Source organism: Ahaetulla prasina, chromosome 1, assembly GCF_028640845.1.
Source record: "Ahaetulla prasina isolate Xishuangbanna chromosome 1, ASM2864084v1, whole genome shotgun sequence".
NCBI classification, from domain to species: Eukaryota; Metazoa; Chordata; class Lepidosauria; order Squamata; family Colubridae; genus Ahaetulla; species Ahaetulla prasina.
In genome coordinates, this window is record NC_080539.1 from 26,304,522 (window position 1) to 26,324,263 (window position 19,742).

The 19,742-nt window shown below is 39.9% G+C and overlaps 2 protein-coding genes across 9 annotated transcripts; both read right to left on the bottom strand.

Annotated features, from left to right (window-relative positions):
* Positions 1 to 2,245: 2,245 nt before the first annotated feature.
* On the bottom strand, positions 2,246 to 16,042 carry LOC131188863 (protein-tyrosine sulfotransferase 1). Of its 8 annotated transcripts, none has more exons than XR_009152855.1 (6): positions 15,097 to 16,042; positions 8,130 to 8,328; positions 6,728 to 6,778; positions 6,068 to 6,128; positions 4,885 to 4,922; positions 2,246 to 3,214 (listed from the first exon to the last, which is right to left on the bottom strand). XR_009152855.1 is itself a non-coding variant. In XM_058164481.1 (6 exons), the coding sequence occupies exons 1-4, from the start codon at positions 15,939 to 15,941 to the stop codon at positions 6,084 to 6,086; spliced, it is 1,140 nt and encodes a 379-aa protein (XP_058020464.1). In that variant the 5' UTR covers positions 15,942 to 16,042; the 3' UTR covers positions 2,246 to 3,214; positions 4,895 to 4,922; positions 6,068 to 6,083. The 8 variants fall into 8 exon arrangements, 3 of the variants coding, with proteins under 3 accessions (XP_058020464.1, XP_058020466.1, XP_058020465.1); XR_009152854.1 differs by having other exon boundaries at positions 4,895 to 4,922; positions 6,060 to 6,128; XR_009152853.1 differs by having other exon boundaries at positions 6,060 to 6,128.
* Positions 16,043 to 16,112: 70 nt separating this feature from the next.
* Positions 16,113 to 17,103, bottom strand: LOC131188866 (protein-tyrosine sulfotransferase 1-like). The gene has a single exon (XM_058164487.1). It carries the CDS (start codon positions 16,973 to 16,975, stop codon positions 16,127 to 16,129), a length of 849 nt encoding a protein of 282 aa, XP_058020470.1. The 5' UTR covers positions 16,976 to 17,103; the 3' UTR covers positions 16,113 to 16,126.
* Between the last annotated feature and the right edge of the window lie 2,639 nt (positions 17,104 to 19,742).

A 19,742-nucleotide genomic window follows, 5' to 3' on the forward strand; every position in this document is an offset into this window, starting at 1 on the left:
GAGGCCCTCCCTGTGGGAGTGCACAGGTCAATGGCAGTGGTAGTGGCAGTAGGCGGTCCCATAAGTAACCCGGTCCTATGCCATGGAGCGCTTTAAAGGTGGTAACCAACACCTTGAATTGCACCCGAAAGACCACCGGAAGCCAGTGCAGACTGCGCAGGAGAGGTGTCACATGGGAACCACGAGGCGCTCCCTCTATCACCTGCGTGGCCGCATTCTGGATCAGTTGGAGCTTCTGGGTGCCCTTCAAGGGGAGCCCCATGTAGAGAGCATTGCAGTAGTCCAGGCGGGACGTAACGAGAGCATGGGTGACTGTGCAGAGGGAAACCCGGTCTAGAAAGGGACGCAACTGGCGGATCAGGCGGACCTGATAAAAAGCCGCCCTGGCGATGGCCGTCAAATGATCTTCTAGAGACAGCTGTGCATCCAGGAGGACGCCTAAATTGCGAACCCTCTTCGTGGGGGCCAACAACTCGCCCCCAACAGTCAGCAATGGAGTCAGCTGACTGTACCGGGAAGCCGGCATCCACAGCCACTCGGTTTTGGAAGGGTTGAGTTGGAGCCTGTTTCTCCCCATCCAGACCCGTATGGCTTCCAGACACCGGGACATCACTTCGACAGCCTCGTTGGGGTGGTTGGGGGTGGAGATGTACAGCTGGGCATCATCTGCATTTTGAAGCCTGGAAATAATCTTTTCAGGCTTCAAAATGACAAATGCAGTTCAATATAAATAATACAGGTAGTCCTTGACCTACAACTGTTCATTTAATGACCATTCAAAATTACAGTGGCATTGAAAAAATGACTTATGACTGTTTTTCATGCTTAGGACCATTGTGGCAACCTCCTGGTCACATGATCAAAATTCAGATGCTTGGCAACTGTCTCATGTTTATGATGGTTGCTGTGTCCCAGGATCATGTGATCATCTTTTGTGACCTTCTGACAAGCCAGATTCACTTACCATGTTACTAACTTAACAACTGCAGTGATTTACTTAACAAGGTTGTGAAATGGGGCAAAACTCATTTAACAGCCATTTCACTTAGCAGCAGAAATGTGCTCAGTTGTGGTCATAGGTTAAGGATTACCAGTATCTATTGACACAAAGAATCCATTTTTAAATTAAATGGGAAGGGATGGTAACTGATCAGGAATAGATATGACAGCCAAAGAAAGCTGTCAGTAGCATTTTGGATGATTCAATGAAAATATCAACCCAGATTGTAGCTCTGTAAAAAAGAAAAGAAAAACTAAGCAATTTCCATGCTTGGTATTACTAGGAGAGAACCTGAAAATAGAAATGTGCATAGAATTGAGATAGTATTGGTCACTCTTGTGGAGAGATGACCTTTTTTGAAACCTGGATAGAAATTCTGCACCTTTTCTGGTCCTTCTAAATCTTTCAGCCTTATTTAATGCTAATGACAACAGTAGGGCTCTCAACTGCCTGCAAGGCCTGGGGATTAGCAACACTATTAGTGCTGAAGGTCATGTATTGAAACTAAATTAACATGGATCAAGCTGTCAGTAGGAAAAAAAGGCCAGGCTTTCACCTTACATCCAAAAACGGAGTCAGGGCCAGACCAGTGGTGAAATCCATTTTTTTTGTACTACCGGTTCTGTGGGCGTGGCTTGGTGGGCATGGCAAGGGAAGGATACTGCAAAATCTCCATTCCCACCCGACTCCAGAAGGATACTGCAAAATCCCCATTCCCTCCCCACTCCTGTGGGAAGGACATTGCAAAATCCCCATTCCCACTCCACTCTGGAGCCAGCCAGAGGTGGTATTTGCCAGTTCTCCAAACTACTCAAAATTTCACTACTGGTTCTCCAGAACCTGTTAGAACCTGCTGGATTTCACCCCTGGGCCAGACTATAATGAATTCAGTACTAGAAAGGTCACCTTAAAAGGGCATTCAAACGCAGGTAAAAAATTTGTTCTCACAGGAAAGCCTCTTTTTTTATGTGCCAGACAGATTTAAGAGCACATGATTTTTGAAAAAAGTAGAAGATATTTTGTTCTCGAATTTTATTTTGGAAAGCTTTATTCTGAAGTTTGTATAAATTTAATTATTAATACCCTTGTTACTGTTACTATTTTAATGTTAAATAGCCATATTTTAAATATTATTTTCATGACTTGATTTGGCAGGATAACATTTTTTTAAATATATATTTTTATGTAACCTCAAATTGGTTTTTCTCCCCTTTCTCCAAACTGTAAATCGTTTTAATTCAGAAATCCAGACTCAAAAAATTGCCACATTTAAAGCTTTTATTTCGAAAAATAAAATACAAAAGGCTGTTGGATTTTAAACCTTCAAGTTCTTTCTCGTCTCAGAAACCATTTTTAAATAATTAAAACATAATTTCATAAATCAGCTAAATTGGTAAAAGGGTGTGGTGACAACAGGAACAAGCACCATTTTCCACAAATTAAAAATGATTGTCCAAGGAAGGAAAAACAATACAGAGAGAAGCTGTCTGCTGTATGGTGATCTAATGATGGATGTGAACTACATGTGGAGAAAACATTTCAAAGGAGAAGGAAAGGTGTATTTAAGAGTTAACACAGACATTCTGTGCAGTGGTTCATTTCCTGTATTTTGTGAAGGAAAGCAAGGGCTGAACAGGCCATTCCTCATTTTTTCATCCTTGTGAAGCCATGACTGCCAATCATCCCTTTGGAAGATATGCACAAAGGAACCAACATGCATCAAAATAGACACACCCTGCAATTCAGGGTGTGTCAGACTAATGTGTTAAATTAGCAGTCTTATGGAAAGCATCTCAAAAGTTAACATATCTCACATTCTAAATCAATACTGAAGAGATACGATTCAGTTTCTTCTGAGGTTTTTAAAACAATTGTGTAAATGGGAATCAATGCAATTTCTAATGCTTGAGATTCAATCTGGCAATGTATCTTCTTTGTATTAGTGTCACAGAGACTAATAGGAGGCATAACCGCAACTGCACGACTCTCACAACTCCAAAATGTTTTATACAGGAGAAATTCCCACCTGGAATCCTCCCACTTTAATGCCTTGCTTCCAGAACCATTCCCTATAAACACCTCCAGCATTTCAGTACAGCTGTTCTCGGAAGAAAGATAGAGGTTTACATGTCATTATGAAATGGGACGTATTCTGAGGAAACAGATATTTGTAGATTTTGCCATCGTGCTTTCTTTAAAATGACTCCAACATTCCTAGTCAAAATAGAAAACATAAGATTTCAATACATCTCTTCAGGATAGGGCAATGTCCATTGTACATGTACATTAATTTATATAGTCTCCCAATCTTAGTACAATACATTGTCATATGGAATTTATATATTACATTATCAGGCCCAAGACTGTGTCCAAGGTAAAGAATCTAAACAAAACTTCAATGTGTGCCAAGTCTAAAAATGTGCAAATTAATAGTTACTCTTATCTGTTTCACTGTCCTCAGGGCAGATTTGCACTAACAATGTCTGAATTTTTATTAAATATTATTGCTCCGATTTGGAACAGATTAATTTTTATTTTTTTTTGCTAATTTCTGAAAGTTTGAGGTGGCTGTGACTGTTGGCTTTTTATTTCTTTTCAGAGCATTAATCTCCATCTGACCACTAGTGAGGCTGTTCTCAGAGGTCATTTTACCTTTATAGCTACTTCCAGGACTGGTCCTGTAATTTGCCCAATTTACATGGCTTGGCCAATATATTCTATTCTATTCTATTCTATTCTATTCTATTCTATTCTATTCTATTCTATTCTGCAAAGCGGAATCAGCCATAGAAGATACCTCCATGTATCCTACTGAGTGGAGAGGATATTTTTACCTTTCCAAAGAACCAAGACTGTCAACCAACTCACATATTTTCCAAAGTTAGCAATATTTTGTTTCTGGGACAGGAGAAATGCTATTGTGCTGTTGCAGTTTTCAACCACCCTTTCCCCCCAAAGAGCCTGATTGCTGCCTACAAATCAGATCGATCTGCCATTAATAGCAATAAAAAGTGGTATTTTAACCAAATTATTTATTTTCCTTGCCTAGTAGTAGTGATCCTCCAATTGGTGGCAAATAAGAACCCAAATAAGAGAGGTTCCACTTCAAACCTTTAACCAACTCACAATTTAGAAAGAGGGATTGTCACAAATTCAGAGTAGGCAGATTTATTGCAATGAACAAAAGATTAGATTGCAGAATCTTGAAAACTGGTTTTGTACACTTTGGCTCTCATTCATCAGCATGAATGTCTATTATGCTTGGTCTTTTTTCTAACTGACTCATTTAAAGGGAAGGATTCTAACTATTTATGCGATACCAGAATTAATAGTGGTATAATAATGATAATAATATCAATATTATATAACTGCTCTTATTCTGCAATATTTTGGAAATTTCCATTTTCATTGCCAGAGCAGAAAATTCCACTGAAAAGGGTTTCCAATTCCATCCAAGAAAGGCCACCATATTCAGCTTCCAAATATATCAACTTTCAAGGTTCTTTTCTTCACCAGCAAAGTTACCCTGGAAATAAGACCCTGTCTTATATTTTTCTGAACCCTAAAATAAGCACTTGGCCATATTGCCATGCACTCAAAAGCCCGATTGAGCTTATTATCAGAGTATGTCTTATTTTGGGGAAAACAGGATAGAATTTACATGTATTTGTGCACCCATTTCAAGAGGCCTTGTGACAGATCATTTCTAAATAGATTGTAAGAGCAAGAATAAGGTAGGGCTCTAAGTAAGTTACTCTAGACATTATGGGTGGCATATAAATGTAATAATTTAATTTAATAAATATATACACTGCGAAACTGTTGCTAAATGCAAGTAAAGAGGATGAAGAAACAAACAGTCCATTTTATTAACAATTACATACATTAACTCACATCCGCTCTTCTAGTTCGCCGCATCAGTCTATGAAAAAAAAGGGGGGAGGATAAAGTGTTATTTTTCAAATGTATAGTGAAATTATACTTGAATTCAAAATATTTTTATCAACTTCTAATACTGGAACACCATTACATCACCTTGTGGAAATTAATGGTAGTGCAGTAAACTCAGGATAAAGTAGACTTTCTATAATGCAGATTTTCTCGCCACATCAGGGTAATGTATACTAGTGCAGATGATTTTTAAAAAGGGTAAGCAAATTCATGGAATATAAATCTATCTATGTCTACTTGTACAGACACCTAGACAGACATTACATTTCCATTTCTATTCTTATCTGTTTAAAGGCAGAATATCTTGGAATTTCAGGTCACTGGAATCAAAAAAACCTGCTTCATGTTAAAGCAGAGCAATCCAACTTACAGTAGCTTTGGCTAGAATCAGACTTTAATCATATAAGAACATTTATGGAGGTGTAAAGTGAAAGTCTCTTTGGAGCACTCTTTGGAGCACTAGTCAAGGAACACTTCTTCCAAATATTCTACCACTTCACATTCTTTTAGCTTATTCCACAATCAGCATTTTACAGAGGCTGAACATATTCAGTTTTCACAGTGGTGAAATTCAAATTTTTTACTACTGGTTCTGTGGGCATGGCTTGGTGGGCATGGTGTGGCTTGTTGGGCGAGGCTTGGTGGGTGTGGCAGGGGAGGATACTGCAAAATCTCCATTCCCACCCCACTCCAGGAGAAGGATATTGCAAAATCTTTTCCAATCACTGTTTGTAGACTTACAACTTACAACTTTTCCAATTAAATACAACGAATAATGAAAATAATCTCTTTTCCTGGTTGGCAACTTAAAATGCAAGATTTGTAGAACATTTTGGGTGTATGAGACACATCATTGGAGAGAAGGAACACCACACAAACCCAAGCAGGAATAAATCCTTTACAGCTGCAAATTAGTCAAGCACTGGCCAGCCAAGCCAAAGCATAAATTGATCAAAAAGAAGGTGAAGAGCTAAGGCAAATAGCTCTTTTGCACATGAGACAGAACAGATGCAGGCCCACACGCAACAGCAGCTTATCAGTAGGAATTCTGGTGCCTGCAGCCAAGAAAGCGCCTGTGCTCTAAAAAAAGAAGACAAATAGCACATACTACTCTACTTTATCAACTCCTTCTTCACTTTAGCTTGATATGGGATTTCCTTTCTACTGTCTTCCTTAGCTGCAATGAGAAGAAAGTCAATGTTCACTGGGAATAAAATTGTTCTCTCATTTATTGTTCACCCCGCCCATAAAACTAGTGTGTTATTCCACAAAATGTGGGTGCATAATCTGAGTTTTCAAAGCCACAAGTGGTCCTCATCTTCTCTCCCAAAGTTGCTAATTTAATAATTGTTTTCTTCGGCCGCACTAAAAGGCTTCAATTCCACTTTAGCCATGCCAGCTGGAGATTATTGACAACTGCAGTCCAACATTTTTGGACTATGGCATATATCTTAATACACTAAAATGGTCCAATAAATCTGGTGAGTACCAGCTTGGGGGAAGCTGAAATAAATGATAATTGAGGAATGTACAAAATAAGTGCTTGTGCAATATTTTTGTACCTTTTTAAAAACAAACTTGGGTGTGAAAACAACTCAGATTGAGACAGAACCTGCTAGAGATCATTGCTTCTTATAACTCAACATCACTTCACCAGGGGAATTCAACTTACAATTCTGATTGTATTCATCTGCATGGCCCTTGAATCAGAAGGTCATTGATGTTACTAATATTTCCTTAGATCCTTCATGAGATGAGGGCTCCAAGAATCCTTACCTGTGGCATTTCTTTTAGGAAGTCAGGAAGTTGAAATTCACCTTTATAAACCTGGGAGGAAAGAAAACAAATTTTGAAACAGAAACCATGTTCCAAATATTAATACTTTTCCAGGGCCCATTACACTCAACACTCAATGGTTGTGGTCCTAAATATCTGATAGAAATCAGATTATCGTATTACATTGAGTATTAAGCTAATAGAGAGGGGCTGAAGGAAAAGAGAAGGGAATATCCTACATATATGACCCAATCCACTTTACCCACTTTCTATTTGTCTTTTGATGTCCAGGAAAGGCTTTTATAAGGAAGAAAATCCTATAAAGAGTACTTGTTAAGGAAAGATAAAGTATCATCAAAACTGGATTTGTTGCAGGACTGGCAATCTTTGATTCCCCAGATAAGAAGCTCGGGGAGGCGGAGGAATCAATAGATGTAGAGATTCAAGGAAGGGCAAGGAGGAAAGCTGCCATGAGTAAAACGGTCAACCAATTTCTGTAGAGTGGTAGCAGCACATCATGGCCTCTGAGTGATCTCAAAAACTAAGATGGATAGTCCAAAAGACTTCCTAAAAAGCTAAAGTAGACCACTGCCTTGTTGTTACCAAATTAACACCTGAGATGAATATATTTACTAAGAGCTGAGCTCAACTCATCAAGTCAACTCATTTTTCTTAACTACAAGAGAGCTGCTGTTACAAAACCATGCAGAGTACTTTTCCTTGCACATTTCATTCATTCTCTTTCCATGTTAATGCCCAATTGTTGGATAAGCCATTTTGTGTATTGGATGTAATTTTTACAATGTATATTACTGTTACCTCTGGTACTGTTTAAAATGTTGCATTTATCATAGTTCTTTTAGCTGCAAGGCCATAGAGCAGGGGTGTCAAACTCACAACAACACATCGCTACGTAACGTATCTTGACTTTTTCCCCCTTCGGTAAACTGGGTCTGGGGGTGGGCAGTGCGTGAGGCCTAGGCCCGTGGGCCACGAGTTTGACACCCCTGCCATAGAGGAACTGACAGAGGAGATATCCAACCTCTATATGAATTGGATCTTAAATCCCGGAACAGTTAGGCAGCAAGGCCAAAGAGAGTTAATATCCCAATGCACATGCACATCTTATAGGGGGAAACTGTGCTATGCCAGACCCATTTGAATGGGAGGGTGCTAAAAGACCTTTATCAAATGCAATCCTTCTTTGAAGGACACAGCAGTGACTTGCACATTGACTTCAATCCCCCAATCCCATTTGTATACTTCCAAAAAGAGTTGTCTTTTTTTTCCCCCCAACACATTCTACAAAAGCACCTGAACTTTGCAATAGCACCAATTTCGTTTTTCAATGAAAAAAAGATACACATAGACACACACACACAAATATAACTTGGCAATTTACCCTTCTTGTGTTTTCAAGGACTTTCTGATCCGGTTTCCCATAATTTGGTGGGTTGGCATAGGGGTCGTAGCCAAGTTTCCCCAACATCGGTGCGATCACTGGCATATCCTGAAGGACATCAGTGGGGATTTTTCCAACCCATTTTGACAAGGCTTCCACATTAACTGGCTTAATAACTTGGTCCGTAGATCTTTCAACTCTGCTCCAAAATATATGCATGCATATATTAATTTGATATAGTTTCATGAAACAATGGAATGCCAGCTCTACCTGCTTTTTGTTAATCTTGCCCACTGCAGAGATAGTGTGTTGATATGTTCATGCATCTTTGAACTGGAGAAAACTGAACCAGCATGTATAGAATCTACTATCCCCATTGCTATTTCTTATTCTATTGCTTTTGTTTCCAGTCATTGCCAATCCCAGTAAAGCATAGGCCTATAAATTGTGTGCAGTTGAGGGGCTCTTGGATAAGGTCAGAAGGGGGGGGGGAGAAAATCCTATGATGACCTGATGCCATCAGAGTCATGGACTTGGAGATGAGAAGAAAGCAATGTCATTGGGTCACAACAAAAGAAAAACGTTGCCACAACATGTTTGTTACGTATTGTTTGCAATAATTGGGCACCATGTTAAGTGCAAGTCAAGAAAGGCTCTTAGATATGAAAAAGGGCCTTCCAGATCAGAGCATGTCACATATGTATATTGAGGGAAAATAATGTATTTTCTCCCACCTAGAATAATGAAGTTTTGTTGGACAAAGATGGCATAAAAATGAAAAAAAAGTTTGGCGTTTATTATTTTTTCTCCCTTTGTTTTTTCCCCAAAGAATAAAAGTCTATTTAAAAAAAACAACTAATGAAATATTTTATTTTAAAATATCTAGGCAGGTAGTCCTCAATTTACGACCACAATTGAGCCCAACATTTCTGTTGTTAAATAGACATTTGTTAAGTCAGTTTTGCTTCATTTACGACCTTTCTTGCCACGGGTGTTAAGTGAATCTTTGCAGCTGATAAGTTAATAACCTGGTTGTTAAGTGAATCTGACTTCCCCATTGACTTTGCTTCTCAGAAGGTCGCAAAAGATGAACACAGGACCTTGGGACACAGCAACAGTCACAAGTATGAACCAGTTGCCAAACTTCTGGATTTTGATTACATGATCACGGGGAATGCTGCAAAGGTTGTAACTGTGAAAAATGGTCGTAAGTCACATTTTTCACTGCCATTGTAACTTTGAACGGTCACTAAATGAACTGTTGTAGGTCAAGGACTACCTGTACTCTTTTATTTTGCTTGTAATTTAATATTCATAATTTAACTACAGAACTAAACTATTATAATTTTGATGCATAAATGACTACAGATAGTCCTTGACTTATTAACACAATGAAGCCCAAAATCTCAGTTGCTAAGCAAGACAGTTAAGTGAGTTGTGCTTCATTTTACAACCTTTGGTGCCACTGTTGTTAAGCAAATCACTGCAGTAGTTAAGTGAATCTGGCTTCCCCCATTGACTTTGCTTGTCAGAAGCCAGCTGGGAAGGTTACAAATGGTGATCACATGACCCTGGGACATTGCCACTGTCATAAATTCATGCCTGTTGCCAAGTCTTCGCATTTTGATCATGTGACCATGGGGATGCTGCAATAGTTGTGAAGTGTGAAAACCAGTCATAAGTCACTTTTCTCAATAGTTGTAAGTTGAGGACTACTTGTATCAGGTAAATGAGTATGAAGACTGCCTTATTGAGCAAACCTCTTATTTTAAGAACTAGAAGTCCCTCGGGAGAGCAAAAATAAAATTTCAGGAAATGCAGAAACTGATAGTAAAGTAATAATAGCTCAGAAACTAGGCAGTGTCTAAAACAGGGGTATCAAACTCAAGGCCCAGGGGCCAGATCTGGCCCGCGGGGTGCTTAGATCTGGCCCCCAGGGCCGTCCTGGAAACAGCAAAGGGCCAGCCCACATTGCCTCTGCCAATGAAAATGGAGCTCGTAAGGACTGTAGCCCTCCCAAGCTCTGTTTTCGCTGGCAGAGTTGCAGGAGGCTGTCGCAGCCGAAAACGGAGCTCAGGAGCCCATTTTTGCTGGCAGAGCGCTTGGGTGACAACACAAGTGACGTTGTGTTGACAACACAAGTGACATGCCAACCCTGCCCATACTCACTCTGGCCCTCCCAAGGTCAAACACAATTCTCAATGAAATCTAGTTTGACACCCTTGGTCTAAAAACAATATTTTTATGTGAAGAATCTGTTTCTTCCTGATTTTGTTAGCTGTTTTTCTAAAAATGTAAACCAATGAATCAATATATAATCCTATTTAAATGTTGTGTTGTTCTTGTTTTCTCTTCTGTCTTATTTATGTGACCAAATCAAACCGAAAAAATTAAGTTCCCAGCTTTCTTACAGTTCAGTAGTTCATACTTTCATTTGTAACAAAAAGATTTTAAAAAATTAAAACTTAATACATGTACCGTACATTATTGTGTAATTAGAATTAGAACTTTGCATTTAATAAATATGCAAAAATAATAGTTTCTAATGCGTAAAGCAAGATACACATAAGACAGTTTATGTTCCTAAAGCAGATATGTGAAGGATAAAATGAATATAATTTTTGCATATATTTCCATTTTTTGTCCAGAAAAAAAAGAGAAAAATTGTTTTTGTTACAGCAACAAATCCAGAAATTTTATACCTCTATTGTATCACCTCTAAATGATCTCATCCCTCTTTAGCAGGAGTGTAACCTGAGGCTTCAGCAGGTCGCTTCAACATCAAGAACATGGCTCTTATGTCATCTCAAAATCATCATTAATATTTGAAGCAACAGGACAAAATTATTGTCATTAAAGAACAATCCTATTAATTGGATTGGCCAACATGATTTTAACCACATTTTAAATTAAATTGTTTTGCTTCATTAGATTTATATCAAGCCTTTTTTTCCCAGAAGTTGAAGGCAATGCACCAGGGCTGTCCATTTTATCTCCTGACCAGCAACTCAGTGAAATGGGTTGAGATGAAAGAAAGCAACCAGGGTTACAATGAGTTTCCATGGCAGAGGATGGATTTGAACAGGGTCCAATATTTTAACTGCAAACATTGGTCCATATTAACTTCAGTTAACAGTAATCAAATGCAGCTTGTTACACAATGCATGCTAGGTCTTTAATTGACCTGGTAACACAAGTTATGTAAACATACTCTGGCTTGTCATTGAGAAAGGACAGACAGAGCCATTACTAATGGCCTGATTGAATCTGCATTAATATACCAAGAATTCAGGATTACCTAATGAAACAAATTGTCATATGTTTTGGACAGATGGAAGAAAACTCTTCATTTCAGTGTTTCATTACACCCTGGAACTTACTATCAAAAGTTTTTAATGGACCACCAACCTCGAAAATTTTAATGGACAATCGGGCATGTTCACAATAAAAGAAAGAGAAATATATAACAATGGCCAATAGCCATGATGGACTAATTAAACCTCCATGTTTAGAGGCAGTTTTATTTCTGAATACAGCTCCCACGGCATCTGGTATGCTGACTATAGAAGCAGAGGTGTCTGGTATTTGAAGTAAGAAAAATGCTTCAGATTCAGCAGCTCATTAAAAAAAAAAGACCATGGAACCTCTGGAAAAGATACAGCATCTTGAAGGAGGCTCCAACAAGCACAGCAAAGCACTTTTCAGATTCTCTGCTGCCAGTAAGGAAAAAAAGAGCAATCAAGCATCATTGGGTAAGGCTGGAAAAAATCCTATCTGAAACCCAGGAAGTCTGCTGCAGTGGTGGGATTCAAGTAATTTAACAACCAGTTCTCTGCCCTAATGATTTCCTCCAACAACCAGTTTGCCAAACTGCTCAGAAAGTTAACAACCGGTTCTCCCGAAGTGGTGCGAACTGGCTGAATCCCACCATTGGTCTGCTGCCAATCCCTGTTTTTGAGCCAGACAGGCCAAAAACATGACTTGGTATTGAGCTTCTTCCTCTTTCTCCAAGAAGCCTTCACTCTTCTTGACTTCAAACCACAGGACAACAAATAATATTCTCTCCCACCTCACCAAAAAACCCACCCTCTACATTCCTCTTCAAATTGTTCCTGTCTGTGGCTCTGCCGACAATAATAAAGGGAGGGGGGAATCTGGTGTCGGCTGCTTCCTTTTTAAAAAATGACATTCTCCCAACCAGCTCCAGCTGCTTTTTATTAAGAAGAGGGCAAATGCCAGAGTTACAGTGCTAGTTATGGCAAGACTCCATGCACTCAGCCTGTCCGCCAAGAGCCACGTTGGCAATGTGTTTCAGCCACAGCGCATCTCGTGCTGCCTTGAGTTACTGCCAGTTCAGGCAGCCTTTTTTCACAACGTCAATCCAGATTTGTTTCTTTTGGGTTATGGTAGGGGGGTGGTATTGAAATGAAATTGTACAGGACTGGCTTTGTCACCCAAACCATAATAAACAGAAGCTGGGCAGCAGGGATCCACTGTGGAGGTTCAAAACACCTTTGAGTAAGGCTTGGACAATCTCTGGGTACTATTCTAAGTAAGTATTGCTCCATACGAGTGTAGGGGGAGCAACTGAGTCCAATAAAATGAAAGGACAAACAAATTGGACTGCTAAGTTTATGAAACATTTCTCCTTATCCTATGTGTGTATGTACACACCCACAGCACAACCAGGGTGCAAACAATTTTCATCACAGAACAACCAGGGTGCGAATAATTTTCATTTGTTAGGCATTCTTTTCAAATGGTCTAAGCAGCAAGCTTTAAATCAATAGATTAATTGGGAGTTTATCAAATTTTCTCTTTTCATCTAAAAATAGGGGAAAACATATCCAGGGAGGCCTAATTTTAGGGAAAAGGGGGAGGAAAAAGAGGATTATGCGTTACAAACCTGTGCACAGAAGCAAGTATGCAACCAATAAGAATTCTAGCTAAAAGGAGAATGGCTTAGAACAGTCACATATGATACAATGCTGTAGGGAGTTCTGGTGCCTTTCAGATCATGAATAATTGAATTATCCAAATAGAGCTGATGACATTGAAGAATTACTTCTACCCAGAAGAACTTGATCAACACAGAGTAACCAATTACACAGCGCTACAATTTTTCTGTATGTCTGATTGAATGATCCTATTAGACTCAATTAAGAAATCTGTAGCCCTAGAGCTGCAGGCTGCCCCTGGACAGTCTTTCTGTAGCCCTTAGGGTTCCCTGAGACTATGATTAGTTCCACCTGGTGGCCTAATTTCCTGCTGTTGTGCAAAACACACACGTGAAAAATCACTGTAGTGGATCATACAGAGATGCAGCAGGAATTCCCCTTGCCATTTTGGTTGAGTATATACATTCCTTATGACCAGCTGTTATTTTCTTCTCACCAGTACCACACTGTGGCATGTAAGTTGGGACTGATCAGTGGCTTCAATGCCATAAACAGTATTTACAGTTAGCATCTAAACCAGCAGTAAACCACCAGGATCAATTTTTGCCAATGGGGCCAACTTTTTCCACCTCTCTAAGAAAGCAATCAAGCTACTCCTATTTGGTCCAGAATTATGAATTAAACCATAAGGATTTTAAGGATTTTTTAAAAGGATTTTAATTGTTTTATGTTTTCTTTTGTTTTTACTGTGAGCTGCCCAGTACTCATTAGGTAGAAAAAAAATTCCACAGAGCAATTTCTCTTTTAGACTAACTCAAATTTCACAAAATCCCTACACATTTTCGTGCTTCAAATTTGAAATGATTTCATAAAATTTTAGTTTGTAAAACAGAAGGGATTTTTTTTTCAACCTTGTGATTGACATAGCTATCATTTTCTATAAGTAAAATGGTTGATGTGAATGTTTAAAACAACTCCCCATCTCTTTTTAAAAAGCAGCATTGTGAAGAGGAGAAATAAGGTTTGAGATCTACCGCTTTGGTACTTAACTATCAGGATGTCTCTCCTGTTTTCTTTTGCTCTAGTCTGCTGCATATTTGCACTGCTTAAGACAAATAACTACAAAGAAATCAAAGTGTTCTCTCTCTCTCTCTCTCTTTCTGCACAGCACCAGCATTTCATATTCTGTTTTAAGACTGCAGATGAAAATCAGAAAGTAAAAGGAGGCTTGCTTGTCCTTTAATCTTGATCTGACTGGTGAAAAAATTATTCTGCTGGTTTATCTTACCAACAATAAATATTTATAGTCTTGAAGCTGGTTATTCCCAACCTATATGCTACTGGGTGGTCATTGTTGATCATAAGGAATGCATGCACTGAAATGATGAAAAGCCCATGAGCTTCATCTACATCTCTGCTACATCTCTGCATGAATTGCTGACCTTATTTTATTCTTCTATTTAGACTTCTACTCGAGCAGCAGAACAGTAGGTAATTTTCAAATGGCTAAGCTCAATTCTCAAGGGAGTCAATTCCATAATAACAACCATTCCTTTCCTTCAAGAACTCAAGGCAGTCTTTCCTCCATTCCTCTTCCACCCACCCCCACCCACACATACACACCAACCCTGTGAAGAAGGTTGGACTAAAGGGTACCCTTTTACTTAATTTGCATACACTTTTAAAATAATGCCATTTTAGAAACAGGGAATTTTTCCGCAATGGAAAATGTGACAACAGAAAAATGTTCCATCCCACATCCTTATCCTTGAGGCTTTCTGCAGTGAAGGGTAATTCCTGGCATCTGTACATGAGAATTTTTCCTAATTTCAGAAATGTGTGGTAAAGGCCATAATTTCGGGTGGGGGAGAGGGGAATGGCTGAGGCAGATAAATATTTCTATTTCTCTGAATTTTTCAGGATGCATTTTTCTTATTGTTATCTGTAACCCTGACCATAAAAAAAAAATCTCAGCCCTTTTTGAGTATTTTAGAGGAAACAAACAGCTGGACAAACTCTGTCCAACTCATGACTTTCTAAAAACCCCACTCAGGAAGAAGCAGACTCACTTTGATAGGGACACTCCCCCAGCTTTCCCAATCATTTCTTCGTGATGCAAAACTGCAGGATTCCACGGGATGTGGAGGAACTTTAGGAGCGTCCTGAGCCACTGCTCGGGGTGCAAGACCAGCTGCTCATAATACATCATCATGCAACGGTCAAGGCCAGCCTCCAAGCACTGGTTATACATGATCTCAATGGCACGATTCCATTTGGTCAGGCAATCCCTGTAGCTACTCAGATCAAAGCCAGCAATGGTGACCTTCCTGGAGATCATAGAATGAACGGAGGCTCGGCCATCTCTGACCATTAAAATAAACTTGGCATTGGGGAAAATCCTGGCAAGGTAAGTTAAAGACTTGAGGGCAAAGGGGTCCTTGTTGCACAGGTAAGGCGCTGGCTCCCCGTGCTTCACGATAATTTCCAAGAGGAAGGCCTGCATGGCCGAGTCCAACACCTCGTCTGTGACACCAGCTTCATTGAGCCGCATTTTCTCTTTGCTTGATCGGGCCCACATCTGCTTGACAGCCAAAATCCGAGGAATGACCCGTGTCTCTTCTCCACAGCGGATGTCCGGGTGAGCATCTAGCATCGCCCGCATCAAGGTGGTGCCACTCCGGGGTACACCCCCAATAAATATTAAAGGCATGTCTTTGTTATAAGCCAGCGTGGCATTTTCCTTCGGGCTCTGGCTGGTTCTTGTGGTTGCTTTGGCTGGCTCCAGTCGGGTCAGTTGGCTTCGCTCCTCTATTTGGTGATGGCATTCCATAGCATGTTGCCCCAAGTAGAAGACAGTCACTGAACTAATCACCAGACAGACCAGCAAGAGGTTCTGCTTGAGTTTCGCTACCATCTTTTGTAGAGAAGCCACTTCATGCGGTTAGATGTGGCTGGCTGGCCCAAGTCATTGCCCGCGTTTCATGCCATGGAGAATGTGGTCCCAAGTGATTAAGACTTGCTGGAACAGAGGAACAAACAGCTGGACAAACTCTGTCCAACTCATGACTTTCTAAAAACCCCACTCAGGAAGAAGCAGACTCACTTTGATAGGGACACTCCCCCAGCTTTCCCAATCATTTCTTCGTGATGCAAAACTGCAGGATTCCACGGGATGTGGAGGAACTTTAGGAGCGTCCTGAGCCACTGCTCGGGGTGCAAGACCAGCTGCTCATAATACATCATCATGCAACGGTCAAGGCCAGCCTCCAAGCACTGGTTATACATGATCTCAATGGCACGATTCCATTTGGTCAGGCAATCCCTGTAGCTACTCAGATCAAAGCCAGCAATGGTGACCTTCCTGGAGATCATAGAATGAACGGAGGCTCGGCCATCTCTGACCATTAAAATAAACTTGGCATTGGGGAAAATCCTGGCAAGGTAAGTTAAAGACTTGAGGGCAAAGGGGTCCTTGTTGCACAGGTAAGGCGCTGGCTCCCCGTGCTTCACGATAATTTCCAAGAGGAAGGCCTGCATGGCCGAGTCCAACACCTCGTCTGTGACACCAGCTTCATTGAGCCGCATTTTCTCTTTGCTTGATCGGGCCCACATCTGCTTGACAGCCAAAATCCGAGGAATGACCCGTGTCTCTTCTCCACAGCGGATGTCCGGGTGAGCATCTAGCATCGCCCGCATCAAGGTGGTGCCACTCCGGGGTACACCCCCAATAAATATTAAAGGCATGTCTTTGTTATAAGCCAGCGTGGCATTTTCCTTCGGGCTCTGGCTGGTTCTTGTGGTTGCTTTGGCTGGCTCCAGTCGGGTCAGTTGGCTTCGCTCCTCTATTTGGTGATGGCATTCCATAGCATGTTGCCCCAAGTAGAAGACAGTCACTGAACTAATCACCAGACAGACCAGCAAGAGGTTCTGCTTGAGTTTCGCTACCATCTTTTGTAGAGAAGCCACTTCATGCGGTTAGATGTGGCTGGCTGGCCCAAGTCATTGCCCGCGTTTCATGCCATGGAGAATGTGGTCCCAAGTGATTAAGACTTGCTGGAACAGAGGAACAAATAAAGGAAACAAAAGGAAACAAAACAAATCAGAGTACTGTGATTAAATTTAAAGAGCTTCTCTCCTCTCAAGCAACATTCCAGCTATTAAAATGATAACAATTGCAATCATCAATGATCGAGAGTTAATGGGATCCAGTAGTTACAACACAAGATTGTAATTTTGAATGTCTAAGGAGAATCTCAGTCATCCAGGTCAAACCAAACCAAAGGTGCTTTTCCAAAACGTTTTCCTTGAAAACATTTCGCGTCTCATCCAAGAAGCTTCTTCAGTTCTTGGATGAGAAGTGAAATGTCTTCAAGAAAAAACAAAGAAAGTCCAGTTTGCCTTTTGGAAAAGCACCCTTGGAATTGGAATTGGGAAGACCCAGATTCACCATTACCATCACTCCACAAAGCCATGAAAAGACCCAAACCACTCATGTTGTGGGAACAAAAATAAAAGCAGGGGGGAAACATTTACATATTATCGAGCTTGTTGGAAAGTCAGAATATAAAGATAAGAAACAAATACAGTGGTATCTCGGTACTCGACTGCTTCAAAAGTTGTCAAATTTGGTACAACACATTTTGATGTAAAAATGTTTCCCGTTACTCATTGTTTGCTCAGTCTTGATGTGCTATGACAGGAAAAGGGGGATACACACGGAGCACAAACAGAAAATTGGCCATGTAGGAAAGGTCGCTGCAGAAGGCGGACAGGAAGTCAGCCATGCTGGGAAGGTCACTGACGTAGGAAAAGAGACAGACAGGAAGTTGTTCCCGGCAAAAACAAAGGGTCATGTAGTAAATCATGTGGTTCGTATTGTTTTTAGTACTCAGCATGCCTCCCGGAACCAATTAATAAGAAGTACCGCGGTACCACAGTAAATAATTTTCAGGAAGTTGTGGACAACAAGACAGTCACAGGTCAAAGGCACAGCATGTGGTTTAAAATGAGGTCAAGGAATCTATACCACAACAAAGTTCATAGAACCACAATTAGGCCATGCTGGCTAAGAATACGAGAAAGGAGAATCTCGTCTATTCTTCTCAAGAAAGCCACAAGTTTCTACATTCTGCTGGCAAGAACTGCAAGAGTGGAAAATGCTGGCTTAGATCATGGTCCAATTCAATATATGCAGAACCACAATTTAACCAAATAATATGGGTACACACAATAGAATGAACCACAACAAACATAATCAAGCTAACACCAACAAAATTTAGCATGTTTTTTTTTAAATTATTTGAATTTATATCCCGCCCTTCTCCGAAGACTCAGGGCGGCTTACACTGTGTTAAGCAATAGTCTTCATCCATTTGTATATTATATACAAAGTCAACTTTTATTGCCCCAACAATCTGGGTCCTCATTTTACCTACCTTATAAAGGATGGAAGGCTGAGTCAACCTTGGGCCTGGTGGGACTTGAACTTGCAGTAATTGCAAGCAGCTGTGTTAATAACAGACAGACTTAGTCTGCTGAGCCACCAAAGGCCCTTATTGAATGTTATTGAATATCACCCTAAAATTCTCTGCAGTTGAATCTATGGAGATGGTTTAGTGCATCCACATAAACTGTGTCTGTGTCAGGACACTAATATATCTCTGAGCTGATAAGATACAGGCAACAATATGTTGATTTGCAAGATATTCTCTAGATTAGCATTCTTATTCACTTACAGAGGATAACATGAACATACTAGGAGTAAAACTGAGATTTAGTTGCACTTGTAGTCCACCAGCCAGAACTGACAAGTGCTACTTTTGTTATTAGCAGAGGATGCTGTACATGATAATGTACAACTAAGGCTGGAAACTTTTCTATACCTTTTCTGTTTCACTGAAAAGCATTATGTGCAGGTTTTTAACTGATCAAAGACACACTAAGGAGTGGAGGTACATATCTGTATGCTCAGTTAATACAGTGTTTTCAAATTTAGCAACTTTGAGACGTGTAGACTTTAACTGGCTGGGGAATTCTGAGAGTTGATGTCCACATATCTTTAAGTTTGCCAAAAAAAATGTAAAAACTGATCTAATAGCAACCAAACATATGGAAACAATAGAGAAAATGCAGAGCGATTTGGATGAAAACAAAATTTATGTTAGAAGAGAGTGAGAAGGGCTACACAAGAAACATCAACCAGGGATAACAATTAAAAATAAAAATGATGAAATTATTTGGGACAAATCTGAAGGGGGAATGTTACTGCAAGGAATGTTTTCAAGAGCAATGTGATATGATTATCAAAGGGGGCAGAGAAAGATGCTGTAAATGTTAGCGTACAAATAAAAAAATTGATAAAAGGAAATAATTTGAAATATTCAAATTGCTGAAGTTGTAGATATAAATGAATTAACAAGAAAAATGTTACAATGTGGATGTGGTTTGCTAACAGAGTGGTTGTATAACTTATTTAATGAGTTTGTAAAGACTTCATCTCTGGGTTTCAATTAGAAGACAGTTGTTACTGTTTCTCTATCAAAGGAAATTATCATAAGTATAAATACAAAAACTTCAGTTAGATTCATTTGTTAAGTGTGAGAAAGCATCAGGCGATTTCCGACAAAAGGATACAAAAATGATAATGTACAACATTGAAGAAATACAGACCTCTTCTGCAGTAAGAAATGTATGAACGAAATTTTAAAAATTCTCT